Here is a 15,544-nt window from a genome sequence, read left to right on the forward strand (position 1 = left end):
GGGGAAAGGGAAGGGGAAAGGGAAGGGGAAAGGGAAGGGGAAAGGGAAGGGGAAAGGGAAGGGGAAAGGGAAGGGGAAAGGGAAGGGGAAAGGGAAGGGGAAAGGGAAGGGGAAAAGAACAATATTATTATTATTATTATTAGCAATAACAATAATGAGAACAAAAAGCCGCGGGGCCGCGGCGGGAGGTGCCTGCACTGCGCTGCCCGGGCTCCCGCGGGACGGGGTTTCCCGTGCGGTTTCGGTGCCGTTTTTTCCAGGTTTGCGTTTTAGGAAAAGCCCCAAAATCGAAGGAGAAGCGCGAAGCGGGGCGGGGGGGCGGCGGGGAGCCCCGGGGGGGCCCGGGGGGGCCTCACCTGGTCGGTGACGTTGATGTCGACGTACTCGCAGAAGGCGTAGCCCTTGGAGAGCCCCGTGGCGCTGTCCTTCACCAGGTTGAAGGCCTTGAGTGGCCCGAAGGAGGTCAGCAGCTCCTTCACCTGCGCGACACGGGCTCCTTTCAGTTCTCCCATCCCTGGGGGGGGCCCCGGGGGGGCCACGCACCCCCACAGTGCCCCCGCAGTGCCCCCCAGGTGCCCCCAAGGCCCCCCGCGCTGCCCGAAGGAGGTCAGCAGCTCCTTCACCTGCGCGACACGGGCTCCTTTCAGTTCTCCCATCCTGGGGGGGGCCCCGGGGGGGCCACGCACCCCCCCAGTGCCCCCCAGTGCCCCCCCCGCGCCCCCAAGGCCCCCCGCGCTGCCCGAAGGAGGTCAGCAGCTCCTTCACCTGCGCGACACGGGCTCGTTTCCGTCCTCCGGAGCCGCCCCGGGGGGGCCACGCGCCCCCCCAACCCCCCCCCGTGCCCCCCCCGCTCACCTGGTCGTCGTTCAGGTAGTTGGGCAGCCCCCCGATGAAGAGCTTGTGCGCCGAGTCCGGCACCACCGTGGACACCACGCCTGCCGGAGCCGAGCGTCACCGGGGGCCGCAGCCCCGCGGGGGGGAACGGCCCCCCCGGAGGTTAAAACCCCATTTGGAGCCCGGAATAACCCACCAGGAAAGTTAAAAACCCCATTTGGAGCCCGGAATAACCCGGCCGGGAGGTTAAAAACCCGCTTTGAGCCTGCAATAACCCGCCAGGAAGGTTAAAAATCCCATTTTGAGCCTGGAATAACCCATTTGGAAGGTTAAGAACCCACTTCCAACCCGGAATAACCCATCCGGGAGCTTAAAAATCCACTTCGGGCCTGGAATAACCCGTTAGGAGGTTAAAAACCCCATTTTGAACCCAGAATAACCCAGCTGGGAGGCTAAAAACCCCATTTTGAACCCGGAATAACCCACCAGGAAAGTTAAAAACCCCATTTTGAACCCGGAATAACCCACCAGGAAAGTTAAAAGCCCCATTTGGAGCCCGGAATAACGCGCCGGGGAGGTTAAAAACCCCATTTTGAGCCCAGAATAACCCAGCCGGGAGGTTAAAAACCCGCTTCTGGCCCGGAATAACCCATTTGGAAGGTTAAAAACCCACTTTCAACTCAGAATAACCCATCCGGGAGGTTAAAAATCTGCTTCGGGCCTGGAAAAACCCGCTAGGAGGTTAAAAACCTGCTTTGAGCTTGGAATAACCTGCCAGGAAGCTTAAAAATCCTATTTTGAGCCCGGAATAACTCATCTGGGAGATTAAAAATCCTTCGGAGCCTGGAATAACCCGCCGGAGAGATTATAAATCCCATTTTGAGTTTAGAATAACCCATCCAGGAGAATAATAATCCCATTTTGAGCCCGGAATGGCGCCGGGACGGCCGCAGCGGGGGGGAAGCTGCCTCCCGCGGCCCTGCTGGGCAGGGGCAGAGCCCGGAGCCGCTCCGGAGGGGAAACTGCTCTGGAGAGATCCCGGCCCCGCTCTAGAAAGGGAAAACACTCCGGAAGGATCCCAGCCCCGCTCCGGAGACACGTGGGCCCCGCGGAACGGATCCTGGTCCCGCTCCAGGGAAGGAAACTGCTCCGCAGCGATCCCAGTCCTGCTCTGAAGGGGAAACTGCTCTGGAAAAATCACGGCCCCGCTCCGGAGGCGCACAGGACCCGCTCCGGCGGGATCCCGGCCCCGCTGCAGAAAGGGAAAACGCTCCGGAGGGATCCTGGCCCTGCCCTGGAGACACAAGGGCCCCACGCGGAAGGGATCCTGGTCCCGCTCCAGAGGGGAAACTGCTCTGGAGCGATCCCGGCCGCGCTCTGGAAAGGGAAAACACTCTGGCGGGATCCCAGCCCCATTCTGGAGGAGGAAAACACTCCAGAGGGATCCCGGCCCTGCTCCAGAGGCACGCGGGCCCCGCTCTGGCGGGATCCCAGCTCTGCTCTGAAAAGGGAAAACTCTCCGGCGGGATCCCAGCCCCGCTCTGGAGAAGGGAAACCGCTCCAGAGACACATGGGCTCCGCTCCAGAGGGATCCTGGCCCTGCTCCAGAGCAGGAAAACCACTCCGGAAGAATCCTGGCCCCACTCCGGAAAGGGAAGACACTCCGGAGGAATCCCAGCCCCGCTCTGGAAAGGGAAAACGCTCCAGCAGGATCGTGGCCCTGCTCCGGAAAAGGAAACCACTCCGGTGGGATCCCAGTTCCCCTCCAGAAGAAGAAAACACTCCAGCAAGATCCCAGCCCCGCTCTGGAGACGCGTGGGCCTCGCTCCGTTGGGATCCCGGCCCCGCTCCAGAGGGGAAAACATTCCTGCGGGATCTCAGCCCCGCTCTGGAAAGGGAAAACACTCCAGAGGGATCCTGACCCCGCTCCGGAGAGGCAAAACGCTCCGGAGGAATCCCAGCCCCGCTCCGCGGGGATCGCGGCCCCGCTCCGGCAGGGAACGCCGCCGGCGCCGCACTCACCGGGCACGTAGACGGAGGGGTTCTCCGACATGCCGGGCAGCGGCTGGTAGTCGTGGGGCCGGCGGATCTTCAGCGACTGCCCTTGGAAGATGATGCCGTCGAAGGCCATGGCCTGGGTGGTCTCGTCCACGGAGCGGAACTGGGGGGGCAGCGGGGCCGTCAGCGGGGCCGGGGGGGCGCGGGGGGGCCGCGGCGGGGGGGCTCACCTCCAGGAAGGCGAAGTTCTTGTCCTGGTTGATCTGCACGGCCAGCACGGGGTTGCCGGGCGCCTGGGTGAGGCCGCCGAGGCGCATCTGGGCGTTGAAGAAGTCCATCATGGCCTCCTGGGGGGGGGGCAGAGGGGGGGAGCGGTGACGGGGGCCGCGTGGCCCCCCGGGGCGCCGGGCGCGAGCGCGGGCCGGCGCGGCGGCGGCGGCCTACTTGCCTGGCGCGGCGGGAGCAAACTTTTGTGCTACGAGGGATCTCAGCCCCAGTTTCCACTTTAAAGAGAAATGGAAACAACGCGTCGAGCGGGTTTTTTAGGCCCAGAGCCGGAATCGCCCCGCAGGGGCAGCGGCGGCGGGACGGGGCAAGGGGCAGGAGGAGGAGGAAGGGGGGGAGGAAGGCTGCCGGCGCCCGCTGCCGCCGCGGCGGCTCCGCTCCCGCGGGCGCGTCCAGGCGATCCGCAGGCCCCGCGGCCGGGCCGGACCCTCTTCCGCTCGCGCACGGGGCTGAGGCGGGGGGGGGGGAAGGGGGCAACGGGGGGGTTGGGCGCCGGGGCGGCGCTGGGCTCGCGGCGCGGACGGCTCCTCCGGCGCCCCCCACCCCGGCGGACGGGGCCCGGCTCCGGCGCGGAGCCCCCGGTACCTCGGTGATGCCGAAGGGGATGTTGCCCACGTAGAGGCGCCGCGCCTGCCGCGTCATCTGGCTGCCGACCACCGGCACCGGCGTGGGCGTCACCGCCAGCCCGTCCGGCGTCATGGTGGGCAGCAGCGCCGTGGCGGGGATCTGCCCGGCGGCTGCGGGGGGAGGCGGGGGGGGCCGTCAGGGCGGCGGCCCCCCCGCGGCCCCCCGAGGAGGAGGAGCAGGGGGAGGAAGGCACCTTGCATGGCTTTGTACTGCATGGGCGTGATGTGCTCGAAGCCCGGCGGCGGCACGTCCCAGTACTTGCGGATCTTCTTCTTCTTCTCGTGCCGGGGCGAGCGGCTGCGGGGGGGCGCGGAGGGGTCGGGGGGGGCCGCGGGGAGCCCCCCCGCCAGCATCGCCCCCCCCCGGCATCCACCAATCCCCCCGGCATCCACCAACCCCCCCGGTGCCCCCACACTCACCTCAAGGGACCGGAGAGGCTCAGGGGCGACCTGCGGGGGAAGGAGAAGCTCTCACACTCTGCCGGGGGAGGGGGATATTGGTGGGTTCCCCCCCCCCCGCAGGGCCCAGGCGTCCGGGCGCCCCCCCCGCGGGGCCGTACCTGCGTCGCCGGCGGTCCCGCGAGACGCTGCGCTGGTCTCTGTTCCGCCGGTCGCGGCTCCGGCTCCGGCGCTTCCGGTCGCGGCTCCGCGAGCGGCTGTGGCTGCGCTTCCGGTGCCGGTTCTCCTTGTCACGCTCTGCCGGGCGGGGAGGGGGCGTCGGGGGGGGGGGTGGCAGCCCCCCCCCGCGCCCCGGATCCCGGCGTTCCCCCCCCGCGCGCCGGGAGGGGCCACGTGTGCCGCGGCCGTAGAGATTCTCCGGCGGCTGCTTGTGCGGTTGGGCCGAGCAGCTGCCCGGGAACCCCAAAACCCCGGGGGGGGGGAACCTTTCCTTCGGGGGGGCCCCATGGGCTTCCCCCCCCCCCGCAGTGGGGCTCTATGGGGAAATGGGGGGGAGAGACCCCCCAAAATGGGGGCAGCCGGGGAGAGAGGGAAGAGGAGCAGGGAGCTGTGGGGAGCACCCACGGGGGGGGGGGCAGCCCCCCAAATGGGGGGCACCAATGGGGGGGGGGGCGAGACCTTCTCAAAGTGGGGGGGGCATAAAAGGGGGGCAAAAAACCTCCTCAAGGGAGGGGCCATAAAGGGGGCGCAGACCCCCATCAAGGGGGGAAGGAGACCCCCCCAAGGGAAGCACCCATGGGGGGGGTGAGACCCCCAAGGGGCACCCATGGGGGGGTGGGGCCCCCCCGGGCACCCACGCGGGGGGGGCGGGGCCACGCGGGGGGGGGGGCGGCGCGGTGTGTGTGTGTGGGGGGAGGGCCGGGCCGGGGCGCCCCCCCCGCGCCGGTACCTTGCTTGTTCTCGTTGAGCTGCCGCTCGAACTCGTCGAAGTCGGACATGGCGGCGCCGGCCCCGCTCCCGCCTCGGCCCCGCTCCCGGCTGCGGCTGCGGCTCCGACCCCGCGCAGGCCGCGGCGGCACCTTCCCCCGCTCGGCAACGCTCGGCCACTTCCGGCCCCGCGCTCGGCAGCTTCCGGCCGCGCTCGGCTCCCTTCGGCCGCGCTCGGCTCTTTCCGGCCGCGCTCGGCTCTGCCCGCTCGGCACTCGGCTATTTCCGGCCGGGTTCGGCTCTGCCCGCTCGGCGCTCGGCTCCTTCCGGCCGCGTTCGGCTCTGCCCGCTCGGCGCTCGGCTCCTTCCGGCCGCGCTCGGCTACTTCCGGCTACGCTCGGCTCTGCCCGCTCGGCGCTCGGCTCCCTTCGCTCAACTCTTTCCGGCTACGCTCGGCTCTACCCGCTCGGCTCTCTCCACTCGGCGTCGGCTCTTTCCGGCCGCGCTCAGTTCTAACCCCTCGGCGCTCGGCTCTTTCCGGCCGCGCTCGGCTCCTCTCGGAAGCCGCCGGAAGACGCTCGGCTCCCTTCGGGCTCCCCCCACCGCTTCGGCCCCTTCCGCCCCGTTGCTCGGTCACTTCCGGGCGGGGCCTCGACGACTTCCGGGCGGCGCCGCCGCCGGCCGCCGCGCCCGCTGCTCGCCCCGCTCCGCTCCGCGCCGCGGCGGGCGGGACCGGCTACCCGGGAGCGGCCGCTCCCCACCGCGCTCGACCGCTCCGGCCGCGCTGCTCCTCCCGCGCCCACCGCGAGCCTCCCGGAGCGGCGCTCGGCACGGCTCGGCCGCTCCCAGCCGCGACCTCGCCGAGGCTCCCTCGCTTCCGCTTCCGCCTGGGGCGACTTCCGGCGCGCGAGCCTTTCCCTCCCCTTCCCGTCGCGCCTTCGGCAATTTCCGCCGACGCTTCGGCTCCTTCCGCAGGGGGCGGTGCCAGCGGGGGGGAAGGAGCGCTTCCGGCGGGGAGCGGAAGTGTCGTCACGGGGAGACGGGGGCTGCACGTGCCCCCTCGGGGGACCCTCGCGGTGACCCCGGCCCCGTCCGTGACCCCTGACCCCACGACCCCTGACCCCGACCCCCCCCGGGGAAGGAGGCAGCCGCAGTCCGGGTCTGTCCCAAAGCGCCGGTTCCTGCTCTCTTTAATCCAAAGTCTCTCCGCAGAAAGCGGCTTTTTTGTGTTTTTTTCCTTTTTCGGAACTTTTTTCTCTTTTTTTTCCTTTTCTTGCTTTTTCCCTGGTCCGGGCGACGGCGGGGGGGAGGATGGGGGGGCGGAGACGTCACTGACACCGAGCTGGGGTGGGGGCAGGGACCCCCTCACCCCCCCCCAGAGGGGGCCCAGGTGTCCGGGGGGCTCTGGGGGGTCCCAATTGTGGGGGAAGGGTGGGGCTGGGACCCCCTCACCCCCGCCGGGGGGGGGACCCAGGCGTCCAGGGGGGCCCAGGGAGTCCTGAGGGGGGGCCCAGGCGTCCGGGCAGGGCTCTCAGGGCTCCAGGCCGGGTTGGGGGGCTCTGGGGAGGACCCAGGTGTCCAGGCGGGTCCTGGGGGGGGTCTCGGGGAGGACCCAGGTGTCTGGGGGGAGGTCGTGGGGCTCCAGGCCAGGCTGGGGTGCTCTTGGGGGGCTCTGGGGAGGACCTGGGGGTTCCGGGGGGGGTCTCGGGGAGGACCCAGGCGTTCGGGGGGGCTCCAGGCCAGGCTGTGGGGCTCCTGGGGGTCTCTGGGGAGGACCTGGACATCTGGGAGGGCTCCAGGCCGGGTTGGGGTCTCGGGGAGGACCCAGGCATCCGGGGGTCCCGGGGGGGTCCCAGGGGGCTCTGGGGAGGACCTGGGGGGGCTCCAGGCCGGGCTGGGGGTTCTTGGAGGGGTCTCGAGGAGGACCCAGGTGTCCAGGGGGCTCTGGGGAGGACCCGGGGGTCCTGGGGGGGTCTCGGGGAGGACCCAGGTGTCCAGGGGGGCTCCAGGCCGGGCTGGGGGGGGCTCTGGGGAGGACCTGGGGGTCCTGGGGGGCTCTTGGGGAGGACCCAGGCGTCTGGGGGGGCTCCAGGCCAGATTGGGGGGGTCTTGGAGGACTCTTGGGGAGGACCCAGGCGTCCGGGGGGGCTCCAGGCCGGGCTGGGGGGCCCTGGGGAGGACCTGGGGGTCCTGGGGGGCTCTTGGGGAGGACCCAGACGTCTGGGAGGGCTCCAGGCCGGGTTGGGGGCTCTTGGCGGGGTCTCGGGGAGGACCCAGGCGCCCGGGGGCCCGGGGGGGTCCCGGTGCCCCCCCTCACCGCTTGAAGCGGTAGGTGATGGGCAGCAGCAGCTTGCTCTTCTTGAGCGCCTGCACCTTGCGCAGCGTCTCGTCGTCGAGCGCCAGGAAGCAGCGGCGCGAGTACTCGAGCAGCCGCTCCTTGGCCGGGTCGAACTCGCCCACCTCCGCCAGCTTCTCGGGGGCCACCAGCAGCAGCTCGGCGATGGGCGTCGTCAGCGCCACCGTGTTGCGGTCGACGCGGTGGTGCTCGAAGGCCCGGCTCATGCTCTTCAGCTTCTGGAAGGTCGTCAGGATCTTCTTGTAGCGGCACAGCACCCCGTCGGCGTCCTTCACTGCCCCCCCGCCCCGGCGGCGGCACGGACACGGACACGGACACGGGATGGACGGGGACACGGGACGGACGGGGACACGGGACGGACACCAGGGGATGGACACGGGACAGGATGGACACGGGACGGACACAGGGATGGGGACAGCACAGACACCAGGAGATGGGGATGGGACGGACACGAGGGGATGGTTGGGGACACGGGACGGACACGGGGACAGGAGGGACACCAGGGGACGGACACGGACACAGACACGGGATGGGACGGACATAGGATGGACACGGGCACAGGACAGACGTGGGGACGGGATGGACACCACGAGATGGATGGGGACACAGGCACAGGATGGACATGGGGATGGACGGGGACACGGGGACGGGACAGACACAGGGACATGGAGATGGGGACACGGACAGACGGGGACGGACAGGGACAGACACAGGGACGGGACGGGGGGACGAACGGGGGGACGACAGAGAGAGAGAGAGAGAGACCTCGTCACGGCCGGGCGATGCCGGGGGGCCCCGGTGCCCCTAAGGGGCTTCCTGGGGGTCAGGGGGGTTCCTGGGGGTCCCAGTGTCCCCAAGGGGGGGTCCCAGAGGGGTTGGGGGGGTCATGGTGTCCCCAAGGGGGTCCTAGGTGGATCTGGGGGGTCCCCAGTGTCCTCAAGAGGCTTCCCAGGGGGTCTCTGGGGGGCTTGGGGGGGTCTCCGGGGGTCCCAAAGGTGTTTGGGGGGGTCACAGTGTCCCCAAGGGGGTCCTGGGGGGGGTTGGGGGGGTCCCAGTGTCCCTGTGGGGTTTGGGGGTCCCCACAGGGGTTTTGGGGGTCCCAGTGTTCCCCTGGGGTTTTGGGGGGTCCCGGCGTCCCCGCGGGGCTTTGGAGGGGTCCCAGTGTCCCCAGGGGGGTCCCGGTGTCCCCGGGGGGGTTTGGGGGGTCCCCACAGGGGTTCTGGGGGTCCCAATGTCCCTGGGGGGGTCCTGGTGTCCCCAAGGGGGTCCTGGTGTCCCTGTGGGGGTTTGGGGGGTCTCTGGTGTCCCCAGGGGGGTCCCAGTGTCCCCAAGGGGGTCCTGGTGTCCCCAGGGGGTTTGGGGGGTCCCCACAGGGGTTTTGTGGGTCCCAATGTCCCCGGGGGGGTCCTGGTGTCCCCAAGGGGGTCCTGGTGTCCCCATGGGGGTTTGGGGGGGTCCCCACAGGGGTTCTGGGGGTCCCAGTGTCCCCGGGGGGGTCCCGGCATCCCCAGGGGGGGTTTGGGGGTCCCTACAGGGGTTCTGGGGGTCCTGGCATCCCCGGGGGGGTTTGGGGGGGTCCCAGTGTCCCTGTGGGGGTCCCCAGTGTCCCCCATGGCATTTTGGGGGTCCCGGCGTCCCCGGGGGGGCCTCACCGCGCTGGCGCTCGCGGGTGCGGGGCTTGGCGAGGCGGCGGCGGGCGGCGGGGCCGCGGGGGCCGCGGGGGCCCTTGCGGGGGCCGGCGCCGTCCTCGGAGGGGGCCCCCGGCGAGGAGGCCGCGCTGTCGTCGTCGGTGGCCTCGGCCCGGCCCCGCGGCCCCCCGCGGCCCCGGCCGGGCTCCTCTGCGGGGAGACGCCGTGTCCCGTGTCCCCCCGTGTCCCCCCGCGGCCCCCCCATGTCCACGCATGTCCCCACGTGTCCCCCTGCATCCACACGTGTCCCCGTGGCCCCACGTCCCCCTGCATCCATGCATGTCCCCACGTCCCCCCATGTCCCCCCAAATGGCCTCGTGTCCACGCATGTCCCCATGTCCCCAGCATCCCCCCATGTCCCCCTGCATCCCTGCATGTCCCCACGTCCCCCCATGTGTCCCCACATCCCCCCGTGGGTCCCCGTGTCCATGCATGTCCCCGTGGGTCCCCGTGTCCCCTGCATCCCCCCGTGTCCCCGTGTCCCCCCGCATCCAGGCCTGTCCCCGTGTCCCTGTGTCCCCCCACGTCCCCCTGCTCCGAGCATCCCTGTGCCCCCAAGGGTCCCCAATCCCCGTGTCCCCACGCGCCCCTGCCCTGAGCGTGTCCCCGTGTCCCCCCCCGTGCCCCCCCCGTCCCCCCGGCTCACCGGGGTCGCCGCGGGCGCCGGAGATGAACTTGTCGAGCTGGCAGCGCAGGAAGTCGCGCTCCTCCTCCAGGTCCTCGATGCGCTTCTGCAGCCAGGCGTTGCGCTCCAGCGCCAGGTGCAGCTGCGCCCGCACGCCGGGGCCCGCGCCCTCTGCACGGCGATCGTCACCACGGGCCCAGGCGTCCGGGAGCCCCCCACACCCCCAGGGCCCAGGCGTCCGGGAGACCCCCACACCCCCAGGGCCCTCTGCGCGGCGATCGTCACCACGGGCCCAGGCGTCCGGGAGCCCCCCACACCCCCAGGGCCCTCTGCGCGGCGATCGTCACCACGGGCCCAGGCGTCCGGGAGCCCCCCAGCCCCCCAGCCCCCCAGCCCCGGGCCCTCTGCGCGGCGATCGTCACCACGGGCCCAGGCGTCCGGGAGCCCCCCAGCCCCGGGCCCGGGCCCTCTGCGCGGCGGCCATTGGCGTGGGCCCAGGCGTCCGGGCTGCCCCCCGCAGCCCCCCAGGGACCCAGGCATCCTGGTGACCCACATCCCCAGGTGCCCCATTATGCCCCACACACCGCCCCCTGCACCCAGGGGGCCCAGGCGTCCGGGTGCCCCTGTCACATCCCATGGACCGCAGGGGCCCAGGCGTCCGGGTGCCCCACAGCCCCCCAGGGACCCAAGCATCTGGGTGACCTACGTCCCCAGGGGCCCAGGCGTCCAGGTGCCCCTACCAGGCCCCCCCCACTCCAGGGGGCCCAGGCGTCCGAGCGACCCTGTCACATCCCATGGACCGCAGGGGCCCAGGCGTCCGGGCATCCCCCCCCCGAGGGGCCCAGGCGTCCGGGCGCCCCCACCTTCGAAGTTGCTCTGGGGGGGGCTGAGGCTGTAGAAGACCTGCGGCTCGACGGGGGGGGGCTCCTCGAAGGGGACCGCGATCTCGAAGGGCTCCTCGTCCTTCTTCACTGCGGGGGGGGACAGAGGGACACGGGGACAGACGGCGGGGGGGGGTCACGGGCCCCCGCCCCCCCCGCGCGCCCCCCCGGCCCCGCCGCCCCCCCCAGCCCCGGTACCGGCTCGGCGGCGGCCGCCGCGGTCGCTCATGGCGGGGGCGGCCCGGGCCCCCCCGGCCCCCGCGCTGCCTCCGGGCACCTCGGCGGGTCGCTGCGGGCGGAGGGGGGGGGAAGAGGGGGGGGTCACCGGGCCGCCGAGGCACCGGCCCCCCCTGCCCCAAAAACCCGGGAAACCCCCCCAAAACCGGGGACCCCCCCCCCAAAACCGCCCCCCCCCCCCCCCGGTGCCGGCGCTCACCCCGCTCCGCATCCGCCCGGCGCCGCCGCCCGGCCAGGGACCGTCTGCAAAGAGCCGGCGGAGGGGGGGCGCGGGGCCTCCGCCCCCTCCCTCCCTCGTCCCTCATCCCTCCCTCGTCCCTCCATCCCTCCCTCCATCCCTCCCTCCTCCCCTCCCTCCTTCCCCCCCCCCGGCCCGTTTTTCTCCCCCCGCCGGGGGCGGCTCTTGCGCGACGCTCCCCGACGCCGCCAGGGACCGGGGCGCATTTCCGCGCCGCCGCCGCGGGCGAAGGGGGGGGGGGGCGGTTAGGGAGCGTCTGCAAAGTGCCGCGCTCCGCGCCGCCCGCAGACACGGGTGGGCGGGGGGGTCCCACGCGCGGGCGCACCCCCGTGCAAACACACGTATGCACACGTATGTGCACACGTATACACACACACATGCACAGGCATGCACACGCATGCACATGTATACACACGTCTATACACGTCTACACGCAGCTGCCGCCAAGCTCTCGTGCACGCCCCACGGCCGCGCTCGTGCAAGCGCACACGCGTGGGCACAGATGTGGCACGGGGGGGGGGCGACCCGGACGCCTGGGTCCGTGGTTAAGGGGGGGGGTCCGGCCCCGCTGCTGCCCCACGCAGGTGCCTGCAGGACGCCTGGGTCCTTCCCGGCCCCACGGGCAGCTGCCGGGGGGGGGGGGGGGCTGCTGTGGGGTGCCCGGACGCCTGGGCCCTCCTGTGGTAGTGTGTGTGGGGGGGTCGCCCTGGGTGTCTGGGCCCCTCGGATGCCTGGGTCCCTCCCAGTGGGGGACGCCTGGGCCCTCCGGGTGGCAGCGGGGTCCCCCGGACGCCTGGGTCCCTGGGTAGCAGAGGGGGGGTCACCCGGACGCCTGGGCCCCTGGATGCGTGGGGCCCCCCCGGGACGCCTGGGTCCCCCGCGTGACTGCAGGGTCCCCCGGACGCCTGGGCCCCCTGGACGCTTGAGTCCCCGGACGCCTGGGCCCCTCGGCCGCCTGGGCCCCCAGTGACAGCGGGGCCGCCCGGACGCCTGGGCCCCGGCGCGGCGGCGGGCGCGGGCGCCGTTTCCATCCGGGCCCCAAACGCTGCGACACCGGCGCGGGCCGCGGGGCGACGCCGGACGGAGGCGGCCGCCGCTCCAGGCCCCGCCGCGCCCATGGCGCCGCCGCCCGGCCGCCGCCGCCGCCGCCTGCGCTGAGCCGCCCCCGGGGCCGCGGCAGCAGCGGCGGCGCCGCCGGAGCCTCCCCGCGGCCCAGCGCGGCCCGGACGCCGCGGCCCCCCCCTCCCGCCGCCGCCGCCGCCGCCGCCGCCGCCGCCGCCGCCGCCGCCGCCGCCGCCGCCATGCGCCGCGCCGCCCGCCCGCGCCCATGAGGGGCCGGAGGTGGGAGCCGGGGCGCGGAGCCGCCCGCAGGTACCGGGGGCCTCGCGCGGGGACCCGGCACCCCCCCCCCCCCCGCCCGGGGCAGGGAGGGGCCCAGGCGTCCGGGATTCCGCCGTGGGGGCCCAGGCGTCCGGGATCCCCACACACACACGTGGGAGCCCAGGTGTCCGGGACAACCCCCCCCCCCGTGGGGCCCAGGCGTCCGGGACCCCCAGATCAGCCCCCCGTGTCATGACAGGGAGGGGCCCAGGCGTCCGGGATTCCACCGTGGGGGCCCAGGCGTCCCGGAGCCCCGGATCGGCCCCTTGTGTCGTGACAGGGAGGGGCCCAGGCGTCCGGGATTCCGCCGTGGGGGCCCAGGCGTCCGGGATCCCCCCACACACACGTGGGAGCCCAGGTGTCCGGGACCCCCAGATCAGCCCCCCGTGTCATGACAGGGAAGGGCCCAGGCGTCCGGGAGTCCCAGATTGGCCCCCCACCTTGGGCAGGGAGGGGGCCCAGGCGTCCGGGACACCCTATACGTCCCCATCCCTGGGAGGGGCGGGAACCCAGGTAGGGTGGGGGCCCAGGCGTCCGGGACCCCCCCATATGAAGGAGCCCAGGCGTCCGGGCCACCCCTGCTGTGGGGGCCCAGGCGTCCGGGATTCCCCCTGAGTGAGGGCCCAGGCGTCCGGGCCACCCCCAACACGGGGGCCCAGGCGTCCGGGCCACCCCCCCATATGAAGGAGCCCAGGCGTCCGGGCCGCCCCCAACACGGGGGCCCAGGCGTCCGGGCCGCCCCTAACCCCCCTCCTCTCCCGCAGCAGCGCCGAGGCCTCGGGCCGCCCCCCGGATCCGCCGCCGCCCCCCGCCGCCGCCTCCGCGGAGCCCCCCGCCGCCTCGCCGCGGCCCCCCGAGCGCGGCAGCGGCAGCCCCGAGGCGGCGGCGGCCGGGGCGGGGGGCGGCCGCTACCTGCTCATCGACAGCCAGGGGCTGCCCTACACGGTGCTGGTGGCGGAGCCGGGCGGCCCCGGGGCGCTGCGGCGGCTCTTCGGCTGCGCCGTCTGCGGCCGCTCCTTCGAGTACCTCTCCTACCTGCAGCGCCACAGCATCACCCACTCGGAGCACAAGCCCCACGTGTGCCGCGCCTGCGGCAAGGCCTTCAAGCGCACCTCGCACCTGGAGCGGCACAAGTACACGCACGCCGGCCGCAAGCCCCACGCCTGCCCGCTCTGCCCCCGCCGCTTCCGCGACTCGGGCGAGCTGGCGCACCACCAGCGCGTGCACACGGGCGAGCGCCCCTTCCAGTGCGCCCACTGCCACCTGCGCTTCGGCGAGCGCAACACGCTGCAGCGGCACGTGCGCCGCAAGCACCTGCCCCGGGCCCCCGCGCCCTGAGCGGCCGCGGCCGCGGGCACGGGGGGACGGCGGCCCCGGGGCTCGGGCACGGAGCGGTGGCGACGTTGGGTCAAGAAACGTGGAGCGATGGTGGCCGCAAGGCTCGTGCGTGGAGCAAAGGCATCGTTGGGTCAAGAAACGTGGAGAGACGGTGGCCATGGGTCTTGTGCGTCATTGGGTCAAGAAACGCGGAGGGACGGTGGCCCTGGGGCTCGTGCATGGAGCGATGGCGTCATTGGGTCAAGAACCGTGGCGGGACGGTGGCCCTGGGTCTTGTGCAAGGAGCAATGGTGTCGTAGGGTCAAGAAACACGGAGGGACGTTGGCCACAAGGCTCGTGCATGGAGCGATGGGGCTGTTGGGTCAAGAGACATGGAGGGACGGTGGCCCCGGGGCTCGTGCATGGAGCAGTGGCATCGCTGGGGCCAGGGACACGGAGACATGGTGGCCACAGGCTTGGGGACATGGACCGCGGTGGCCCCAGGTCTCACGCACGGACTGACGGCGTCGCTGGGCCGGGGAACGCGGCGGGATGGTGGCCGTGGGGCTCGTGCGTGGGGTGACGGCACCGACGGGACCAGGGACGCGGGGGGACGGTGGCCCCGGGGCTCCTGCACGGAGTGACAGGGACCAGCGGGGACGTGGACACGCGGTGGCCCCGGGGCTCGCGCGTGGAGCGGTGGCACGTCGGGGCCGGGGACGTGGAGGGGCGGTGGCACCGTGTCCCCCCGTCCCATGTCCCCCCCCGGGAACCAGCCCTCGTGCGAGGGACCCCGACCCCCCACGGGACTCACCCCCCCCCCAGACCCCCCCAAATTTGTTTTTTTTAATTATTATTAAAACACTCTGTTTTGTTTTTCTTTGCTCTCCTGTTGCCTCATTCCGGGGGGGGGGGAAGGTGGGGCTGAATCGGGACCATCCCCCCCGACCGTGTTCACCCACCGCGTCACCAACAACCATCAACCATTGCAACAACCGTCGAGCGACCAACCCACCCCCAAACCCACGAACCACCCGAAAAAACAACCCAACCACCCACAACCGACCAGCGACCAACCCAACCTACCTGCAACCAATCAGCCAGCAGCTTACTGATGAACCAGCAGCCAATCAGCTCACCCGCAAGCTGGTCCAGGAGCCAACCCACCCGCCGACCCCTCCGTGATGCAACCAACCACCCGCGATCCAACCAACCCATCAACCCACCCACGATCCAGCCAACCCACCCATGGTCCAACCAACCAATCAACCAACCCAACCAACCCATCAACCAACCCATCTATGATCCAACCCATCAACCAACCCACTCACGGTCCAAACAGCCAATCAACCCACCCATGAGCCAACCAACCCATCAACCAACCCACCCATGATCCAACCAATCAACCAACCCACCCATGATCCAAACAATCAACCAACCCAACCATGATCCAACCAACCCATCAACCAACCCATGATTCAACCAACCCATCAACCAACCCACCCACGATCCAACCAACCCACCCATGACCCAACCAATGAGACCATCAACCAACCTATCCATGATTCAACCAGCTAACGAACCCAACAACTAACAAAGCCCCCCATGATCCACCCAACTAACGAGCCCACCAACTAACGAACCCACCCACAATCCAACCAGCCCATCCGTGACGCCACCCGCTAACGACCCCCCCGCTAACGACGCCCTCCCGCCCCCCCCCCCCGACACCCACAAGGAGACGGGGCCGCGG

The 15,544-nt window shown here is 71.7% G+C and overlaps 3 protein-coding genes across 6 annotated transcripts in view; 1 reads left to right on the forward strand and 2 right to left on the reverse strand.

Annotated features, from left to right (window-relative positions):
- U2AF2 (U2 small nuclear RNA auxiliary factor 2) overlaps positions 1–5,984 on the reverse strand; it is a 7,653-nt gene extending 1,669 nt beyond the window's left edge. The window contains exons 1-9 of the mRNA XM_064503609.1: positions 5,092–5,984; positions 4,304–4,439; positions 4,164–4,193; positions 3,938–4,041; positions 3,703–3,854; positions 3,063–3,179; positions 2,857–2,995; positions 856–935; positions 276–479 (exon numbers count right to left, since the gene is read on the reverse strand). Coding sequence (XP_064359679.1) covers positions 276–479; positions 856–935; positions 2,857–2,995; positions 3,063–3,179; positions 3,703–3,854; positions 3,938–4,041; positions 4,164–4,193; positions 4,304–4,439; positions 5,092–5,140 — 1,011 coding nt within the window. The 5' untranslated portion in view covers positions 5,141–5,984. The remainder of the gene's footprint in view (positions 1–275; positions 480–855; positions 936–2,856; positions 2,996–3,062; positions 3,180–3,702; positions 3,855–3,937; positions 4,042–4,163; positions 4,194–4,303; positions 4,440–5,091) is intronic.
- A 245-nt stretch (positions 5,985–6,229) lies between these two features.
- On the reverse strand, positions 6,230–11,178 carry CCDC106 (coiled-coil domain containing 106). Of its 3 annotated transcripts, none has more exons than XM_064503618.1 (6): positions 11,056–11,176; positions 10,818–10,908; positions 10,602–10,709; positions 9,760–9,909; positions 9,078–9,133; positions 6,230–7,699 (listed from the first exon to the last, which is right to left on the reverse strand). In XM_064503618.1, the coding sequence occupies exons 1-6, from the start codon at positions 11,159–11,161 to the stop codon at positions 7,383–7,385; spliced, it is 828 nt and encodes a 275-aa protein (XP_064359688.1). In that variant the 5' UTR covers positions 11,162–11,176; the 3' UTR covers positions 6,230–7,382. The 3 variants fall into 3 exon arrangements, with proteins under 3 accessions (XP_064359688.1, XP_064359689.1, XP_064359687.1); XM_064503619.1 differs by having other exon boundaries at positions 9,078–9,263; positions 11,056–11,174; XM_064503617.1 differs by lacking the exon at positions 10,818–10,908 and having other exon boundaries at positions 9,078–9,263; positions 11,056–11,178.
- Positions 11,179–11,822: 644 nt separating this feature from the next.
- On the forward strand, positions 11,823–14,670 carry LOC135325498 (zinc finger protein 581-like). 2 transcript variants are annotated; one of them, XM_064503624.1, is made up of 2 exons: positions 11,823–12,465; positions 13,242–14,670. In XM_064503624.1, exons 1-2 carry the CDS (start codon positions 12,422–12,424, stop codon positions 13,810–13,812), a joined length of 615 nt encoding a protein of 204 aa, XP_064359694.1. In that variant the 5' UTR covers positions 11,823–12,421; the 3' UTR covers positions 13,813–14,670. The 2 variants fall into 2 exon arrangements, with proteins under 2 accessions (XP_064359694.1, XP_064359693.1); XM_064503623.1 differs by having other exon boundaries at positions 11,824–12,465; positions 13,239–14,670.
- Positions 14,671–15,544: the final 874 nt, after the last annotated feature.

The sequence above is a fragment of the Dromaius novaehollandiae genome, chromosome 39, assembly GCF_036370855.1.
Source record: "Dromaius novaehollandiae isolate bDroNov1 chromosome 39, bDroNov1.hap1, whole genome shotgun sequence".
Taxonomy (NCBI): Eukaryota; Metazoa; Chordata; class Aves; order Casuariiformes; family Dromaiidae; genus Dromaius; species Dromaius novaehollandiae.